This window comes from Nelumbo nucifera, chromosome 2, assembly GCF_055504915.1.
Source record: "Nelumbo nucifera cultivar China Antique chromosome 2, China Antique-T2T, whole genome shotgun sequence".
In the NCBI taxonomy this organism is placed as follows: domain Eukaryota; kingdom Viridiplantae; phylum Streptophyta; class Magnoliopsida; order Proteales; family Nelumbonaceae; genus Nelumbo; species Nelumbo nucifera.
This window is the reverse complement of record NC_142650.1, coordinates 101,181-122,395: the sequence shown is the minus strand read 5'-3', so window position 1 is coordinate 122,395 and position 21,215 is coordinate 101,181. Positions and strand designations below refer to the sequence as shown.

At 40.8% G+C, this 21,215-nt stretch overlaps 1 protein-coding gene across 2 annotated transcripts in view; it reads left to right on the top strand.

The window, feature by feature from the left end:
- The window catches only part of LOC104588383 (Acyl-CoA N-acyltransferases (NAT) superfamily protein), a 28,331-nt gene extending 14,503 nt beyond the window's left edge, over nt 1-13,828 (top strand). For both annotated transcript variants that reach the window (XM_010246288.3, XM_088898475.1), the window contains one exon: nt 13,370-13,828. In XM_010246288.3, coding sequence (XP_010244590.1) covers nt 13,370-13,538 — 169 coding nt within the window. In that variant the 3' untranslated portion in view covers nt 13,539-13,828. The remainder of the gene's footprint in view (nt 1-13,369) is intronic.
- The last annotated feature ends 7,387 nt before the right edge of the window (nt 13,829-21,215 follow it).

Below are 21,215 nucleotides of genomic sequence, written 5' to 3'. Positions count from 1 at the left end.
TTTTTATCTCTCTCTCTCTGTGTTATCTTCTTCCTACCACCCCCTCCCTTCCATCTTCTGTTTCAGGAGGTTAAGCCACCCTCGAAGGGGCTTCCGAGGTGAGCGGTAACTCATCATTGCACTTCTCTTAATCCACTGAAACTTAATTTCCATGTCTTGGGTCAATTGTTTAAATTTATTTTTTTTTCATTTAAAAATTTCCAGAGTCCTGTCTCTTCTGCAACCTGCCAAAAACCAACACCAAATCACCTTCCACCATCAGATTTTTATATTCAAATCCCTTGCTCTCACCATTATCTTTACAAAGGACACACTAGTGTGCGGACAAACACCAATTAAACATTTTTCTTTGGAGTAAATCGCAAGTGTTACAGTTTTCTAAGAAAGCTTCCCAACAAAAGTACCTATTTTTGGAGGAATTGGCTTACCCCAAACTTCCAAAACTGGGAAAGGTTGCCCATTTTCAGTTGAGGGTAGAATTAACTCTCTAAAGAAAGAAGAGCAAGAAAAGACACCCCAGGGAGAAGGGGTCCAAATCCTACTATCCTTTCTAGAACTATCAAAAACCACCTCACTAAGGATTTTAAGTAAAACAGAAACACTGTTCAATTCCTAGTCTCTAAGTGCCCTTTTAAAACCCAAGTTCCAATCCAGAGCAGAAATCAAGTTAGAATGGGCTAGGAAGGTGGGAAGGTGGAAATAGGCTCATTTTTGAACCTAGAGGCTAGAGAGGGAATATAAAGAAGGGAAGGAAGGACAGTAGAATGACATGAATAGATTTCCAAGGAGAAGCTCTCGTAGCCTTAGTTGATACTCTCTTACATCCCTACCTTCAGCTGCTTGCCCATGTATGCTTAAGATTACGTTAGCCCACAACTTATCCCTTTGCGTTGCCAATCTCCATAACCAATTCCCCAATAAAGCCTTGTTCTTCTTTTGTAAGTTACCTAATCTTAACCCACCATCACTCTTGGTTTTAGTAACTACCTCCCACCTAACTCTATGATCTCTCTTCTCCTCCACCGATTCCCTAGGAAATCCCTCATTAATTTCTCCAAACTCCACACTCCCAGTAATCTTAAATACCGACAAAAAATATACATGCAAATTAGCCAAAGTTGATTTAATCAATGTAATCCTTCCACATAGGGATAGGTAGTTCTTTTTCCACGAGGCTAATCTCTTGGTGAATCTATCAACCACTGGGTTCCAGAAGCTCCTTTTACTTGGATTATCCTCTAGGGGTAGCCCCAAATAGTTCAACGGCCACTGAACAATTGCACAACCCAAAATTTGAGCCCTTTCTTCCACTTCTCTATCACTCAAGTTGATTCCAACCACACAACTTTTATCAAAATGGACTTTAAGATTAGCCATTTGTTTAAACACATTAATCATCAATTTCAAGTTACTGACCCAATTGATCTCCTCCCCTCCACAAAATAAGATATTATTGTCTGTAAACTGTAAGTGGGTAACTAGAATCCTATTCCTTCCTACTCTCCACCCTCTCACCAAGCTGCTAGAGTCGGTCCTCTCAATTAGCCTCTCCAAAACTTCAGCAATCAAGGTGAATAGAAAGGGAGAGAGGGGGTCCCTTTGCCTAATGCCTCAAGTAGCCGGAAAGTGGTCCACTACCTTACTATTCACCAAAGTAGAGTAATGGCATGTCATAGCATTGCTTTGATAATTGCTCTCTTTTTGGCCCTACCTAGCCCTCTCACATTCCAACTCAGGATTTTCATCACCACTTGATTTTAAGACCCTTGTTCGTAACCCTCCCTACTTGTTGTCCCTGACCCTTCCTTTTCTACCACTGAATTCTTTACCCCCTTCCACATCTTTTTTTAGTCTTTCAATGGCATGTCTTAGCATTGCTTTGATAATTGCTCTCTTTTTGGCCCTACCTAGCCCTCTCACATTCCAACTCTGGATTTTCATCACCACTTGATTTTAAGACCCTTGTTCGTAACGCTCCCTACTTGTTGTCCCTGACCCTTCCTTTTCTACCACTGAATTCTTTATCCCCTTCCACATCTTTTTTTAGTCTTTCAATCTCACCGAGTTTCCTTTTCCTAACCCTACCCACTTCCTTCTTCTTCCTCACAAAGGTTATTTTAATTCATTTGGCTCTTTTAATTTGCACCCCAGTTTATCCACAAATTCAGCGATCAACTCTTCCCTTCTACCTCATCACCCTCCACCCTTGAGTCCCCAAAGCACTCCCCACTAATATCACCATTAATATTTTCTACTATTCCCCCCTGACTTCTCCTCCTCATCCAATTCTTTTCTCTTCATTTCCTCTAGAAAACTCTCTATCAATTTCCGGATTTTTCTCTATTTATCCTCCTTGACAACTGTTTCCTTCTCACTCATACCTTTGCTTTCAACTTGCGGCATGGTCTCCCGGGAACTTGGAGAGAAGGCTTCTGGCAAAGAGTAAGAGCAAGGGTTAGTTACTAAACAAGAATTCACAAGGTTACTTGGACTCAGAAAGCTTTCCTCAGTAGCGTCAATACCCTGTTTACTCCCATTTTTCTGTGGATTATCTTTTCCCAATGTCCCATTGCTTGACTTCAAGTGAGCCTCCACTAACCCCTTACGAACACCCTGTCTAATATGAGAATTTGGTTTTGGCATCCCCTTATTTGGGCTTTGGCTTCTAGCCCTAACACCCTCAACAAACTCAGCCTAGTAATAATCACCACAATTTGCCATTTGATTCAAAGGTGAGGTTCTTTTAGCTGCATTCATCTACTCAGCAAACAAAAGCATGGAAATAAATCTCTATATAATTTATTTCCATGCTCTATACTAATGAGTTGTTTTCTGAGTGAGAGCCACTATCTTCATCCTCTGACCAGTCACAGTCCACCCAACCATTATCATCATCTTTGTTGGATTGAAGTCTTTGTATGTACGAGTATTCGGCTGATAAGAGTTCTTATTAGCCTATACTTAAGTTTAAGTTGTCCTGTACTGGGCCTTTGTTAATGGGCCTAATCCTGTTTAATGTTTTAAGTTGTCTGGGTGTCCCATCACTAATCAGGGGCATTCTAGTAACTTCCTGTATCATTGTACTACACCATAATATAAATAATAGTACTGTCGACTGAGCAGAGCAGTTCGACATTCCAGCATCTCTTCTTCTTCTTCTTCTTCTCTTTTCTGCTACTTTGGCTACAGTAATTTAGCTTTCATGGTATCAGAGCATTAGCTTCTTCCTGGTTTCAGCCAGCACACACTCTCTTCTCTTGCTGTCTTTTCATCTTCTCTCTTCCTTTTCTGGGTTGCTGTAGTGAAGACCTAGGGGTGTAAGAGAGTAAAGCAAGTTCGAACCTAGGGTTTCTCTTGGTTGTAGGACTCAAGGGAAGTAAGACCCAGAAGTAGATGTCCTACTAGGTTATTTCTAGCAAATAGTAGCTATTTGGCTACTAAGAGAGGTCTGTGTAGGACAGACCTAGTTGAGGACTGATTTCAGCAGTCCTAGCACTAGCCGAAAGGGGCTTAGCTACTTCTACAGTTGCAGCTTCGGTGCTCCAGCAAGACTCGCACAGACTTAGCTTCTTCTACAGATCCCACTGTTCACTTGCTACTGTTGCAGCCTCGAACTGTTCACTCGCTACTGTACCCGAACTGTTGCAGTTTTTGGTTCAGCCCAAGTGAAGTCTATCTAGTGTTCTACCAGCACTGTGAACACTTCTACCAGCATAGCAATGTGGCAAACAGCTCCAAGTTCAGGGTGGTTATCAGTCCGAAACCCCTCACCACTGCTGTGAGATTACCTAGGGAGCTGCCAGCTCCAGATTGTTCAGCACTGTGAACCCTAATTGAGGACTGATGTCAGCAGTCCTAGTATTGGCCGCAAGGAAGGGCACTCTCTTTACAGTTGCAGTACTCAAAGTTCAAGTGGAGTCTGCATAGCACAATAGTTGAGAACCCTTGGCTTCCGGTCGGTTACCAGCCCAGAACTCCTTGCTTGCTGTTGTAACTGAACTGTTTCAGAACTGTGACAGTCTCGGCAAGTCTGAAACTGTGTCGAGTGCTGTCAGAACCTGCTGTGATCATTTCAGCTAATCAGATCTGCTCCAGAACTGGTTCAGAACCTTCAGAACTGCTTCGAATCAGTGTCACCTACACAGTGGCTGCAGTCAAGATGTCTTCAATACCCAGAGATGTTTCTTCTAGAGATAACAGGCCTGCGGCAAGTGGGAATTTTGTCGCCAGCAACAACGATGACAACTCACAAAATACACCAACAGTGTCTTCTTCTCCTATGGGACAGGTTGCTGATTCCTCTGGAACTGGTACATTGGGCTTCACTGCTAGTGAGGTTGAGGTCCTTAGCAGGGCATTAGCCCATCTAAGAAATAATTCTTTTGCTTCTACATCTCTTGCTAGATCAGGTACAGCCTCTGCCTTCAGTGCCACTGGCTCTATTGACTCTACTTCTTGGGTTATTGATTCCGGTGCTACTGACTATATGACACATATGTCTTCCCTATTCTCTTCATATCATTTGTTGTCCGGTCAGGATAAGATGAGAGTTGCTGACGGGTCTTTCTCCACTATCTCTGGAAAGGGAATTGTTGACCTAAGCAAGGACCTCTCTCTTAAATCAGTTTTACATGTTCCCAGTCTTACCTCAAATCTCGTCTGTTTCAAAACTTACCAAAAGTTTGAACTGTAGTATAACATTTTTTCCTACTCATTGTGTCTTCCAGGACAGATTGACAAGGAGAACGATTGGGTGCGGTCATGAGTATGGAGGCCTCTACTACCTTGATGCAGACATCGGCTCAGCCTTACAAGCATCTGCTGCTAGTAATCCGGAAAGTGTGGAGTCAATAGCTAAGCAGCATCTTTGGCATGCTAGGCTAGGTCATGTGTCTTTCTTCTCATTAGAAATGTTGTTTCCCGAATTGTTTAAGGGCATTCCAAGTCAGAGTCTAACCTGTGAAGTATGTCAAATGTCAAAACAATGTAGAACAGTGTATCCAATTTCCAGCAATGAAATTTGTGCTCCTTTTGATTTGGTTCATTCTGATGTTTGGGGCCCTTCACCCATTGTTTCCTTTGATGGCTTCCGGTACTTTATCAGTTTTATTGACCACTACTCTCGTTGTACATGGATCTACCTGTTAAAAGGACGGGATGAAGTACCACGGATAACCATGGCATTTTGCAAGATGATTGAAACACAGTTTAATAAGAAGATTAAGCAATTCAGGTCAGACAATGCTGCTGAATACTTTGAAAAATCCTTGAACTTATTCATGGAAGATGCTGGCATACTACATCAGTCATCCTGTGCTTATACTCCTCAGCAGAATGGGGTTGTTGAGCGCAAGAATAGACATCTATTGGAGACAGCTCGAGCCTTACTATTCCAACACAAAGTCCCCAAGCAATACTAGTCTCAAGCTGTACTTTCTACATCATATCTAATAAACCGGATGCCATCTAAGGTGTTGGGTATGAAAACCCCTTCCTCTGTTTTGTGCCCCACTCTTCCAGACTTTCCCCTTCCTCCTCGGGTCTTTGGCTGTATATGTTTCATACATGTGAAGGATCCAAAGAAGACTAAGCTGGATCCTAAGGCTACAAAGGGAATATTCTTGGGGTACTCTCCTACACAAAAGGGTTACAAGTGTTATGACCCTGTCTCCAAGAGAAAGTATGTCACCAGAGATGTGGTGTTCTTTGAGTCTCAACCCTATTTTCAGTCTTCTCAGAATCCTCTTCAAGGGGAGACTAGTCGGATGGATCTTCCTATTGCTCTACGTAAGCCTATCCGCTCTTGCACCACCCGGCACCCCATTGCTGATTTTGTTTCTTACTCACATTTATCTCCTGCCTATCACTCCTTTGTGTCTGCTCTTTCCTCTGTGCGTGTTCCTTCTAGGTACTCAGAGGCTGTGTCTGATCCAAGGTGGAAAGAAGCTATGAATGAAGAGATGAAAGCCCTAATGAAAGCAAGAACTTGGGAATTAGTGGATCTGTCAGAGGGGAAGACCACTGTTGGGTGCAAATGGGTGTTTACTGTAAAGCACAGGGAGGACGGGTCCATTGAAAGGTACAAGGTTAGACTTGTGGCAAAGGGATTTACTCAGAAAGAAGGGATTGACTACAAAGAAACCTTTGCCCCGGTAGCAAAGCTCAACACAATTCGGGTTCTATTGTCACTAGCAGCAAATTTTTCATGGGAACTTCATCAGCTGGATGTGAAGAATGCCTTCTTAAATGGTGACCTTCATGAAGAGGTATTTATGGAACCTCCACCAGGCTATGACTTTAGTAGAAAGGTGTGCAAACTGAGGAAAGCATTATATGGGTTGAAGCAATCTCCCCGTGCATGGTTTGAGAGGCTCTGTGGGGCCATGAAGAAAGTGGGGTACACTCAGAGTGGTGCAGACCATACCTTGTTCATAAGGAGACAGGATAGCAAACTTACTGCACTCATTGTTTATGTGGATGATGTGGTAATTACCGGGAATGACTTGGAAGAGATAAAAAGACTGAAGGAGTTTCTAGCTTCTGAATTTGAGATCAAAGACTTGGGTCATTTGAGATATTTTCTTGGGATTGAAGTTGCCAGGTCAAGAGAGGGAATCTACATATGTCAGCGGAAGTATGTTCTTGACCTCCTAGAGGAAACAGGCATGATGGGGTGCAGGCTAGTAGATACTCCAATGGAACAGAACCATGGCCTGTAGGAATCAGTAGGGGAGGACTACTGTGATAAAGAGAGAGACCAAAAATTGGTAGGGAAGCTGATATACTTATCCCTCACTCGGCTAGATATTGCTTATGCTGTGCATGTTGTCAGTCAATTTATGCACTCTCCAAAAATTCCTCATATGAAAGTAGTTGAAAGGATTCTCAGGTACTTGAAGATTTGCCCAGGGAAGGGAATTCTCTTCAGGAAAAACAATAGAATTGAAATTGAAGTCTACACTGATGCAGATTGGGCTGGGTCTGTTGGAGACAGGAAGTCAACCTCGGGTTACTGTACATTTGTGGGAGGAAACTTGGTCACATGGCGCAGTAAGAAGCAGAATGTAGTGGCTAGATCAAGTGCAGAAGCAGAGTATCGAGCTATGGCCCACGGGGATGCTGAACTCTTATGGCTCAGAACTCTTCTTAATGAACTTGGCATTAAGGCTGAAGGTCCTCTCAGGCTGTATTGTGACAATAAAGCTGCCATCAACATTGCCAACAATCCCGTGCAACATGATAGGACAAAACATATTGAGATTGATCGGCACTTTGTTAGAGAAAGAATTGTCTCGGGTGAACTCTGTGTGCCTTATACTCCATCTGAGATGCAAATTGCGGATGTACTGACTAAAGGGCTGGCAACAGCAAAGTTTAGGGACATGCTTGGCAAGCTAAACATGATTGATATCCATGCTTAGCTTGAGGGGGAGTGTTGGATTGAAGTCTTTGTATGTATGAGTATTCGGCTGATAAGAGTTCTTATTAGCCTATACTTAAGTTTAAGTTGTCCTGTACTGGGCCTTTGTTAATGGGCCTAATCCTGTTTAATGTTTTAAGTTGTTTGGGTGTCCCATCACTAATCAGGGGCATTCTAGTAACTTCCTGTATCATTGTACTACACCATAATATAAATAATAGTACTGTTGATTGAGCAGAGCAGTTCGACATTCCAGCATCTCTTCTTCTTCTTCTCTTTTCTGCTACTTCGGCTACAGTAATTTAGCTTTCAATCTTCAACATCCTCCGGTCTGTTCCTTACATATCTAAGATTCAGTTGGTCATCCTCTATTCTAGAGGAAGCAGTAGTGGCTGCCCTAAGCCTCAAAGTCCATTGGAAGGACGATATTAGGCAAGAGGAAACCTTAGAATGATGGGCAACCTAGATTTGGGACAATGATGGACGGTTGTTTTGGTCCCTCATCGAGGATTGATCACATCTCACGCTATCACTTAATGTATCAGGTGACCTCGATGACTCAGCCTTCTCCATATTTTTCAATGGGCCTAATTTTTGGCCTAAAACACCTCCCATAGGATCTAACAAGGTTGGATCCATGATCATCCTTTTCTTCATATTGATATGGGTTGGGCCTCCCACTGGCTTAGAAGTGGACCTAAACTTAATAGCCTCAACAAAGGATTTCCGGCCCTTGTCATTTAAATTTAAAATGTTAACTTTTGAAGTTCTTTCTTTTTCGAAGCCCAGCTTGACTTGTGTCATTCATCTTTTTTTTTAACACCTCCCCATTCACCTCTTCTTTTATGCCATGTGTCCACTGCCCTGTCATCTCATCATCCTCTTCAAGTTCTCACCCTTCTTTCTAGAGTGACACCTCAACTTCCATTGCCAGCCAAACCTTGCTCTACACTCAATCAACAAGGATGCCAATGTACCTTGGCATGTTTGCTAGTTTTGCTCCAACCAGTTTGATCCTCACCACCCTGAGATTGTCGATGTTTACCTCAAGTAGGGCACCCTTAGCAATTCTTTTGAAGGATGTTTCCTTCCACAAAGTGAATGGAACATCAACCGGAATTATCTCAAATGTTTCATTAGTAAATTCTTTACAGTTGCAAGAAATCAACCAATTTTCAATTAACACTACCCCCAATTTGGTATTCAATGTTTGAAAATCTATAGTCTTTTCCCCTGTCTCCAAAATCACCCGGTTGTCATTAAATGGGTAAACACCGGATTGAACTTGGAGCTTGTGCATGATTGCTTCAACTATTATACCCTAGTTATTCACCTTCTTCCCAGCCTTAACAACCCACCTACTATCCCAATCACCCTCTTCCTTTTCTAGTAATAGTCTCTAAACTTGTGCTTGCAATCAAAATCTTTTGTTGGGCGTTATCTTGGACTTGGACCACTGGCTCCTTCATAGGACTGTCATTGTTGGAAGAAGCCTGTGTAGTATCGACAGGAATTCCTGAAGCTGCTGCACCATCCGCCTCCAGCCTAGGCCTCGCCTTCCTTCTGGTATACAGATGAGTTTTCTTTTGTTACCACAAAATGTCTTTGAAATCATCACAATTCAGCCTTTTTGGTTACATTTTAATATCGCCTAAAAGATTCTTCTTGGAAGGTCTAGAGAGTTCCTCCACCAATTATTCTTAATAGAAAATCTTGCCCCATCAACAAGGGCCCTCTCTTGTCTCCATCTTGCTCAAAAACTAAGGTTTTTGGTGTAATGGTAAAATCTCAAGTTGGCCAGGCTTTCCTAGCAAATTTCTCACTGCCCCCCCGTAGTAGACCTGAAATCATTCTCATTGAAGATAGGGGTAAAATTGGAAAGTTGCAATTAATCTTTGAATTGATGGTGATACTACATAGAGTGTTGGACCAGCCTGCTTTTGATTTGCCAACCAGTGAGATCCTTCTAGGGTCAAATAACTGGGTTTGTTGGAGTAGATTGAGAAGGCACTTGAGTGAGTGATAATTGTGATAGGATCAGCCGTTTTGTTGGATAGAGAGAATATCCGAGTACACCCTCTCTTATGAAAATCTAAAACTACTAGCAGTGGATTTCAACTTGTTTTGAAATTAGTTTTACAAAATGTACTTATAAATAGTTTGATAAAGAGTTTGCAAAATGATTTTATTCTCAGAATCTATCTAAGTGGAGGGTGTGACACTATATCTTGTAGTCAGGGAAGAGGCTCTTCCTTGTTGAAAATGTTTGGATATTATTGGTTGAGAGGTTAACTGTAAATGTCTTGTTGGGCTAATATCCTGATGGGCATTTCTCAGTTTAGACTATTGGGCTTGGGCTCATGGGATGGTTGAAACCCAAGTCAATTTTATTACACTTGGTGGACTGAATTTGGGCCTAATTAGTGTTGGGACTTGGGACGATTCACTAAGTTAGACCTAGTGAATTCGGCCTATGTACTTTTTAGTATGTGGGCTGAACCCTTTTGGTTTAAATTGAGATCTATGTGGGTCTCATGCCACACCAAGATAAGGTTCAATAGCTGTTATTGATAAAAAAATGTTAAATAGCCAGTCAAAGTTGTAAGAGAATAGAGTTACTTAAGAGGCAAGTTTGTTTCCAACTTCTTAGTTTGACTAGGTAGTTAGTTTGTTGGAATCATAATGTTGAAGTAGGAAACTAACTAGATCTCCCTTATCCTAGGTTGGTTAGGATTATTTTCTAATTTGTAGCTTTCCTAATCAGCTAGGAGAGTGATTAGGAAACTTCTACTTGGACTCTAAGAGTCATATATATAAAAGTTGTAGAGAAGGGAGACTAGGTTAAGCAATCAAGACAAGTTTTCTTGCTATTGCAACCCTAATTCAACCCAAGGGAAAAGCAGCGCCTTTATTCTTCTCCCACCTCAGTTTTTACAGAAAAACAAGAACCTTTTAAGTGAAAAAGACAATACACCATTGCTGGATTTGATCAAACTTGGAGGGTGTAAAGCTGTCAACATCAATTCTCTCTTTGGACTATGAATTCGATCTCCACTTTTAGAATGCAGCATCTTCAGCTTTGGGGGTCTTTTGGACCTGATTCTTTGGGCGTTTTCACCTCCTAGGGAGCTGCACTCGTGGACTCCGTATCAAGTAACATTTCACCCAATTGTTGGAAATCATTTTGGCATGATGTTCTAGATCGACCCTTAGAGAAAAGTTGTTTCTCATGCGAGATTCAATCTCTCTCTTGGGCTGATTTCAAGAATTTTTGCGATTCACTTTTTTCACCATCTTTTCTCAGTCTATTTTTCACTTATAAGAAGTGATTTGTTTCAAGTTGAAGGGCTAAAAGGGCTAGGGGTAGACCAAAAAAGACATGGACCAAAGTAGTAAGAAATGGTTTAAGTTCCCATAATTTAACAATGGATATGGCATTAAACAGAATGGAGTGGTGAAACAGGATTCATGTAGCCGACCCCATATAGTTGGGATGAGGCTTAGATGATGATAATGATGAAGTTTCTCAACTTCCAACTTTTATTGATGCTTCTAGTTCCCCCAGCAAAATTCCGGGAAGCCGTTCTTACAATATAGGCATCTCCCATTATCAGCTCTGCCTTGCATAGACTGGACACCTTGCATTCAGGTTTGGCATCAAACACTATCTTGACAGATTTTATTCTATTTTCAGAGGTTCTATCCACATTAAAATGATGCTTGCAGATATTTTTCCTGGCTTTCAACCAGCATGGTAACCTTCTGGAGCTAAGCTGCTCCAGTCCATATTTGACTTCTGGCTTGATACCCCATAGAACTTCTCCATCTAACACTTGTTTTTAACCTATTTCCCCTACAGAGATCAAAAGCTCACAAAACATCAATACAATAGCAAATTGAAAAATCAAATAAATAGTATATTTTGTTACCTCTTCATGCTTAGCTTCGTTTTCATGGATTTGATTTCCCTGGGCTGATTCTTGCATAACGACATCTTGGTTGACCAGCTTCATGATCTCAGTATAAATGTCAATATCATTTAATTTTTCCTTTCACAGCTCCTTGATCAACCTTTAGCCGGTAGGTAAGCTCAGGTTCCTGTGGCTTGTGTGCTTTTATAGAAAACTTCTCTTAGTGATCAGACTCTTTACTTTGGTAGCCAAACCCACCTTGTTAGCCTCTCTCTCTCTCTCTCTCTTCCCGTTGATGCCCTGCTAACTCCTCTTATGACCCACTTCCAAAGATTTCCTTATATGTGGAAATTTCAGAGTACTAATACACATGCCCTCTCTGTTGACTCTGCGAAAGTAGGCAAATTTTGAGCCCAACAGGCCAACACCTGTTTCTCCCTGCTTTTATCAACATCTCTTTCCCCTTGTTTGCTTTGCTGGAAAAGCTTCACTGGCAACACTATAAAATTTTGACCAGCTTGAAGCCTTTCAACTCTGTAACTAGGGCCCCGTTTGGCATGTCTTTCCGTGCGGTCTTTCGGCTGCTTACAAGCCGGGAAGACTGAAAATCGGTCTATTCCCGTTTGGCACGTGGAAGATCTCGCCGCCAAAAGACGGGGCGCCAAAAAGATGCGGGAAGCCCATTTTGGGCTGATTTCGGGAAGCTCCAAATGAAGCTTCCTGCACTTCCGCATTTTAATCTCGCACGGAAAGACCTGAAACGACGCACGGAAAGATGCGCATCTGCCAAACGGTCTTCGGGCTGCCCAGATCTTATGTCAAAAGCTCAATGCGTCTTTTGACTGTCAGAGCTACAAGAAGATCTTCTCAAAAAGATGTGCCAAACGGTCCCTACAAGAAGATCTTCTCAATTATTTGGTTATTTTCAGTTGACCTAATGCTAGAATCAAGGTTACTACTATGTGAATGCCACAGAATTTGAGTGAATAATTACTTTTAATTTATAAAAATCTTGTATTGCAGAATCTTCCCATTGTATTAACAATTTGTGGCAATATCACTCTTCCACATTATACTCTTCTTCTGTTTTGTAATTTTTTCTGAGCACTTGTACATGTAGATTTCATAAAAGAACTTAATCTCTTAACAATAAAAAGAAAGAAGGAAAACAAGAACTTTGTCTCTCACAAGCACATAAGTTATGAGATCCCAAAAAAAAAGTTGTGAATGATGGCTAAAACTTTTTAGTTTCCTGAAGTTGATTATGCTCTTATAAGTATGGTATCAGCTCCTAAATCAGGATTATCCAACTATCAGGTCAATCTTTGAATGGTCCATGGCACAAAAGAACAGTTAATCAATGCACTTAGCCTATTGAGTTTGGCCTGAACTGTATTTGTTCATATGCTATATTAAGGCTTTATCTTTACCCAATCTGAGGGCTGACCTGGGACTTAGAGGGTTCAGAGTGATGGTTCTCTTTGCCTACTCTTTTCAGCCATGGAATTTTCATTAGACATCCATAACAAATATGGTTGTTAATTACAGAAGCTATCAGATTGGGCAACAGGGCAAAGATAACTATAGTTGGAATATCTGGTAATCGGGTAAAAATAGAGGCAACAAGGCCTTATTCTCCATTCTGATTCACTATTTAGGCTCAGTTTGAGAAGAGTACAAATACAAATATGTACAGTGCAAATACAGGTTTAGAAATACAAAATACAAGGCTTTTCACTGAACATATTTGTCTTTGCACTCTTTCCAATCTTAGCCTTATGTGAAATGCTTTCAGGGCATTCAAACAATCAATTGATGCACCCGCATTGAATAATTTCAGAAAAGAGTTTTGTTCAGATATCATAAGTTTTAAGCTACCGACTTGAGATGTTTGTGGTTATCATAACATATATTTGAATGCATTTTAAATGTGTCATATGGAGGAAAATCAATTTTCATTCTAAACTAGTATCACTGTCTCCATGCATATAATCGGTGGCTTGCGATGCTCATAATATTTCCTAGAGATTTCCCTCAGGTTGTTTTTCAAAGCATGTGGATTTGGAGATGACATTTTAGGGTCCACTACGATGATGTATACGCGAACTGCTTCAAACTATAACAGCAAAGGTGAACAGACAATTAAAAGTGCTGGTCGGATGCTGTTGTTAGTTCCCCCGTCCATTGAGCCGCCCTTCTCATCTTAAGAATCCACCAACGAGATGCATAAATGTGACTTATTTTCAACCTCTTTGCACTATTGCATATTGCAGGGGTTTGCTAATCAGATGGTTAAGGAGGTTCCTTGAATATGGGAATATGGATTTCAAGGTTCTTTTTCCCTCTCTACAGCTTAAAAACGAGAGTTAATGAAAGATGGTAGAATCAATTTTTAGTGGCTCTGTTATATGACTGCTTACGTTGCCTCCTATAATTTTGTATTTTCATGTAATAGAAATGCATGAATATGGCATTTTAAGGTTTACATTTTTGCATATTTGGCTGCTTATGTCTTATACTTCTGTCCTAAATGTTAAAATGCTTGGTTTCGTCAAAATCTATTTTTAAATGTTAAAATGCTTGGTTTGATGCATTCCATCAGTCTTAAGGCCTTTGGCATATTCATCAAGCACAAAATATTAAGTATTAGAGCTTATCACCACGTCTCAAGTTCAAATCACGAAGAGTGCTACCTAGAGTAGACTGAAAGCTAGGGATACAAATGGATCGGATTTGAATCAAGGTACAACCGAACTCAAGATATGATCCGATCTGAAGATCCAATCAGATCTCACAAATAGTGATTTGAATTTGAATATTGTTAAGGATATTGGATATTTGAATTTGATTCGATCGGATTCAAAATCTGAAAATTTTAATAAATTAAAAGTGAAAGAACATAAAAGTTAATACAAAGAAAAACAAAAAATATAAGTAATTTTTTTCAAATATTTTTATCATATATATTAATATATATATATATATATATATGTTTCTTTTATAAAAAAAATTTACATAAAAATGCAATCTTTTTATAAATAAATATGTTTATAAATATATACATATGTATAGGTCAGATCGGATCGAATTTGAATTGAATCATGATACAGTCTATTTGCACTCTAGTAAAGTAACAACAGAAAGGGTAACCTGGAGCGAAATGAGCCCAAAGTGTAAGATGTGAAGAAGATTACCTCCCGCTAGAGTGAAAGCTACCCAGAGTGAAGTTACCGAGACATCAATTATAGAAGCGTAGTGTTATCTTACAATTCTACATGTTCAAATGCTTAACACACTACATCATGTCTTTTTTTTTTTTTTTTGTTTCATGGGGCTGGCTGGGGGTAGCGCATTCCCTCAACCCTCCAACCCCCAAAACCCCGGTGGCAGTGGGATTTGACTACAGTTGTCAGTAGACCTGTTCATGGGCCGGGCTCGGGCCGGGCTTTTACTGTGTATTAACAAATTTTTTTAAGGCCCGAGCCTGAGCCCGGCCCGACCATCGGGCCTACAATTTGGGCCCGAGTCTGGCCCTCATAAAAAGCTCGAAGCCCGAGCCTGGGCCCGAAATTTAGCCTATATTATTATTATTAATGTTGAAGCAGCTGAATAAAGAGAGAGATAGATTGAAATTATAAAGAAAATAATAATATATATATATATATATTAAATTATAAATATATATTTTAATAAATATTATATTATTTATATATTTTATATAATATATAAAATACATATTATATATTTTATAAAATATATAATACTGAATCGGGCCGGGCCGGGCTCGGGCCGGGCTTTTTTGACAAATCCCGAGCCCGGCCCGAAACACAGTCGAGCTTACTGTGTTAAGCCCGAGGTCAGGCCCGTGGGCCTAATTATATGACCAAGCCCGGCCGGGGTGCGGGCCGGGCCGTCGGGCTACCCGGCCCATGAACAGATCTAGTTGTCAGAGATCTTATTAATTGAGCCATGCTCAGCCTTTTGCGTATTGGTCAATCATATATGGCTATTTATGTCATTTAATCCTGTTTTTGTGCCCATCATCCACCTTTCCTTAACCACCAGAACAATACATGTATGTTAAAATTGTTATGTAAGAAAATATAATAATAATAATAAGATGGATTTTTTGCATGAAAAATAACCATTTCTCTATTGACAAAGCCATTTATGTTTGCAAAATAATGCTTATTTCGGTGAATAGGGAAAAAGAACCTAATTTCTTTGACAAATCTACCCATTAAAAGAGTAGCTTCGTACTTTGTGAAGACAGTGAAATTTTTTTTTTGGTACTTTGTGAAGACAATGAATTAAGGAGTTAGTGTTTGGTTGAAGATAAGAAGCGAAGCAAATAGCGGAAAATGAAAGTACACGGGTTCTCCACTTTGCACCCTTTCAGAATGCCGTTGACGAGGGTTTATGGCGGAGATTATCTTCTCTCAAGTTCAACACCAATAAGTGATTGTCACACTGGTAAGTTTCCATTTTTCTTAATAAATATTAACTTTAATCCCATTCTATGCTTTTCTGTGTGTGTTTTTACCATTTCTTTATTGATGGAGGGTCCTGAATTTACTTGTAGATTTTCTTTGTGGTGCGTAGTTTTAACGTGTGATGTATTTGAATTTACTCGGCCACATTGTGATGTGGTTGAAATAATATGATTTTAATTCCACTCTATATAAGCTCTCTATGTTTTGAACCATAGTGTGGATGGAAGTGATGTAATCGATAAAAGTTCAAATAAAACATTTTGATCATTTATTACAATGCGTTATGGTTACTTCACTACTGTGGTGTGGACGGATTCATGAGATCTTGGTGTGGTGAAAATCTAGAACCAAACTTTGCCTAAATTATATTCTTGTCATCATTATTATGAATTCTCTTCTTCATATAATGAAAAACAAATATTAAGGGTCTGTTTGGTTAATAGTTAGAATCAGAATAGTTTATTTTCATAGTTTGTTTGATTCAGACAGGAATGAGAATAAGAATGGGAATTGAATTCAGCAGCAATGGGATCTCATTCCCAAAGAAGAGGCAGGGAATGGGCATTTCTTTAAATGGGGGAATGTCATTCCAGCAGGAATGGGAATGAATTCCGATTCTACCCAATCAAACAATTGGAATCGGAATAGCCCATTCCAATTCCAATTCTAGACCCCTATTCCATCCCTGCAAATCAAACGGGGCCTAAAATTAAAACTTTCTTATAACTTTCAATTTAATTCTTGAACACCATTCACAGCTTGATTGATGATAATGCGCATGCAATACATAAATTGTCTAAAATACCCTTAACCGTCAAATAATGGGGTATACACCACATGCCCCCTAAGGTTGGGCTCGAATCTGCTACCCACAAGCTGTATTGACATCCCTACCCATAGGACATTACAGTTGCACATTGAGAATATTTTTTTTGTCATTCATGTAGAGTTGTTCTCAATACAGTAGTGATGTTGTGTAGGTAGGGATGTGGAGACACTTTGTGGGTAGCAGATCTGGAGTTTCTTGGCCTCCCTTACAAGGGAGATAATTCCAATGTGAAGCTGTAATATCCCGTGCATAGGGATGTGGGTAGCAGATCCGAGTCCCCACCCCACCCTACCTCGACCCAGAAAAGTAAGGGACAAATAAAATAAGGGTAAAAGGCTCAACACCTTGAGGTTTATGCTAAATACTTAGACTTCCCCTTTATTTTCAAAATAGATTAATACCTCCCCTGCTGGGTGATGTCATAGGACACAGACCTTCTGTCCATTAGCTATTGGTTAAGAATTGGTTGCATGGGAGAGAGAAAGAGAGAAAGAGAGAAAGAGAGAGAAGATGGGGTCGCTCTTATTCTATGTGTATGTCCTAAAGGGATGAGAGATCCATCGTATGGACGCCCAAAACTTGTGGAATAAAGGGGCAAATTTCAAAATTTTTTTTCTCTCCCTTTCAACTAGGAATCACATTCCCTATTTAGAAAATCATATTTTCAATGATCAATCTTGAACCATAAACTGAACCAGATCTGAACCAAAAGTAGTAGGAGAAGATTATACCTGATATGGAGAAAAAGTATCTCCCAACGAAGGTGTTCACGCCCAAGGAAGGATCCAAAGACTGCTCCCACTGAAGATGGCGCAGTGCAGGATGGAGCAGTATTCTTCTCCAAGAATTCTGTCATTCGCAAGAAACAACAGGATGGCACGTGAGCACAGCTTCCTATCAATTCTTTCTCAAAGAACTGATGTCAAAATCGAATCTTGACTTCTCCCACAACTGAAGATTGAACAGGATGTCTGGCGGCTGCAGGAAGGAGGCGGCAAGAAAGATCTTTTGCAGGGATTGCAGAAATCTTTATTCTCTGATTTTAGCTCTCAAGAGAATGTGATTATCTTATGTCTCTAAAGGCTGTCGCCCCCTCCTTCTTTTGTAAACCCAAAGGATCATCTCCTTATCCAATTAGGAGCTACCGATCCAAATCATATTTGTACCAGACCTCTCTTCAGGTGATAAGGATAAACCTTATCTTATCTGCAGATTAGATCAGCCTTCTGAATCAGGACGTTCCCTCTACCAACAATCTCCCGCTGTACGTGGTACTTCCTCTCGATGTGCTTCGACTTCAAGTGGGTTCGTGGCTCTTTAGCCTGAGCAATGGCTCCATTGTTGTCACACAACAACGGGATGGGTGATGTGCTGGATGGAACTACTCCCAACTCGTGAACGAACTTCTTCATCCACACGGCTTCTTTGGCAACCTCACTTGCGGCAATGTACTCGGCCTCGGTCGTGGAGTTTGCAGTGGACCCCTATTTGCTGCTTTTCCAGCAAACAACACACGATCCTATCGTGAAAACATATCCAGATGTAGACTTTCTATCATCTGGATTCGACTGGAAATCGGCATCTGTATACCCTTGGATCTGTAGTGAGCTATCGTCGAATACTAGACAAAACTCTTTTGTCTTTCAAAGGTACTTAAGTATGTTTTTCATAGCAGTCCAGTGCTCCTGCCCTGGGTTGGCCTGAAATCTGCTTACTACATTCACTGCCTGAGCAATGTCAGGACGAGTGCACAGCATGGCATACATGATGCTCCCTACGGAAGAGGCATAGGGAACGTCTTTCATGCCATCAATCTCCTCAGAAGTCTTGGGAGACATCTTCTTGGAGAGAGTGACTCCATGCCTGAAAGGAACATTTCATTTCTTGGAGTTTTTCATGCTGTATCTTTTGACAATTTTGTCAATGTAAGCAGATTGGGATAATCCTATTATCCGTTTCGATCTATCTCTATAGAGTCGAAGACCCAATATATATGAGGCTTCTCCAAGATCTTTCATAGAGAATTGCTGTGAAATCCATACTTTTACCGTAGTTAACATTCCTACCTCATTCCCAGTGAGTAGAATGTCATCTACATACAGAACCAAAAAGGTAACCTTATCTCCACTGTACTTCCTGTAAACACAGGGTTCATCCGGATTCTGCTTGACGTCAAATGATTTGACAGCAGAGTCAAAACGGATGTTCCAACTTCTAGAAGCTTGCTTAAGTCCATAAATGGATCTATTAAGTTAACATACCATGTTTTCCTGACCTGCAGCAATGAAGCTTTGCGACTGCTTCATATAGATATCTTCAGTAAGATCTCCATTCAGGAATGTAGTTTTTGTTGGATAGTTTTGTATGCCCTTAGCTTCAATCAGAATGATGTACTTTATGAGTTTATTGTAAATGAATAAAAGTGCATATTTGATTCATGTTCCCTTGGTATGTTTCTGTGTAATACCCTTAAACTGGACACTTAATGAGACTTGTGTTAGTTTAGAATGTTCACAGCCAGTGGGTCGGTCTGGGGAGACCTATCCTGATAAGGCTGACACTGTGGTGCCACCAAGTCGGTTGGGGTGGCCTGTCTCAGCTGACAGGGTGAGACCCTAGGCACATACAGTGTAGGATTAATTGAATCTATGAATTGGACCATATTTCCAGTATTGCCCTGAACCTTGGAGATTGATGGGCAAAACTGGAAAGTTACACCCGACCCCTAGACTCGATTATGATACTGCACTAGGTGTCGGATTGGGCTGTCTTTGATATACCAATCAGTGAGATCCTTAGCGGGGGTCAAAACCTGGGTATGTTGGGACAGTCTGAGAATTCATCTGAGTGGGTGATCATAGTGACAAGATCAACCCCTTTGTCAGACAAAGGTAATGATCGGGGATGCATTCTCACTGATGGAAACCAAGACTGTCGGCAACCGATTTCAATCGTTGAGATTTGTTTTGCAAAGTATATTTTATATGAGATATAAAAGTATATATACATTATGGTTTCTAAAATGTTTGCGAAAGGTTTTAATTCTCGGGATCCATATAAGTAGAGAGTGCAACACTGTTCCTTGCAGCCGAGGGAGAGGTCCTCTCTTGTCGGGCAGTGTATGATCATTATGGGCTGAGAGGTTATGTGTAAGACCATTGAGGATAATACATGATGGGCTAATCTTGCATCTGCCCACAGTCCTTAGGTGTTATAAGGTGGCTTGGCACAGGGACCACTTAGGGTAAGTGTTAGGCCCATAGTGCCCATTTGATGGGTTTTAGGGGTGCACTGTCCATAACAGTGTATTCGGCCAGGCCTTGTAACAAAGGCCGGGGCGAACCCATGTGGCTGATGTGTAGATCAATGCTTGGGTCCCACGCCATACAAGGAAACCCAACTAGGTAGCAGTTAGGAAGGTTAAGTGAGCACATAAGCTTAATGGGCCTAAAGCCCATTTCGAACTGGGCTATTTAAGTAGTTAATAATGGGGCGAATTCTGAGATGAATTAGTAGATAGGATAGGGTATTGACTCTATCCACTCAGAGAGTCCAGATCTGAATGTGATTCAGATCTAGAAACATCCTAATGAGATTAGGAGAAAGCTAATCTAATCTGCAGATAAGATAAGGGTTTATTCTTATCACCTAAAGAGATGGCTGATCCAAATATGATTTGGATAAGCAGCTCCTAATTGGATTAGGAGCTGATCTTTTAGGTTAACAAAAGAAGGAGGGGGCGACAGCCTTGAGAAGACACACAATCAGATCCTCTTCAGAGCTGAAATCACAGAGAAGAAAGAATTAAGCAACCCTGCATAATTCTTTCTTGCCGCCTCCCTGTTCTTGCCACCCTGTTTGCCAGTTCGATATCCAGTTGTGGGAGAGGTCTAGATTCGATCTTGACATCAGTTCTTTGAGAAAGAATTGATAGGAAACTGTGCTCACGTTCCATCCTGCTGATTCTTGCGAATGACAGAGTTTTTGGAGAAGAACACTGCTGCTGATTCTTCTCCATCCTGCACTGCGCCATCTTCAGTGGGAGCAGTCTTTGGATCCTTCCTTGGGCGTGAACACCTTCGTTGGGGGATACTGTTTCTCTGTATCAGGTATAATCCTCTCCTACTCCTTTTGGTTCAGATTTGGTTCAGTTTATGGTTCAAGATTGATCATTGAAAATATGATTTTCTAAATAGGAAATGCGATTCCCAGTTGAAGGGAGAGAATTTTTTTTGAAATTCGCCCCCTTATTCCGCAAGATTTTGGGCGTCCATACGATGGATCTCTCATCCCTTCAGTTTTGACATCCATCTGCCAAATCTCATAATCATGGTATGCTGCTATAGATAGTAGGATCCTAACGGATTTATGCATGGAACAGGCGAAAAAGTTTCCTTATAGTTGATGCCCTCTTTCTGAGTGTACCCTTTTGCCACTAGACGAGCTTTGAAGGTCTCAACCCTACCATCGGGGCCCTTCTTCTTCTTGTAAATCCATTTGCAACCGATTGCTTTTACCCCGGAGGGTGGATCTACCAGAGTCCAGACTCCATTGGTCTCCAT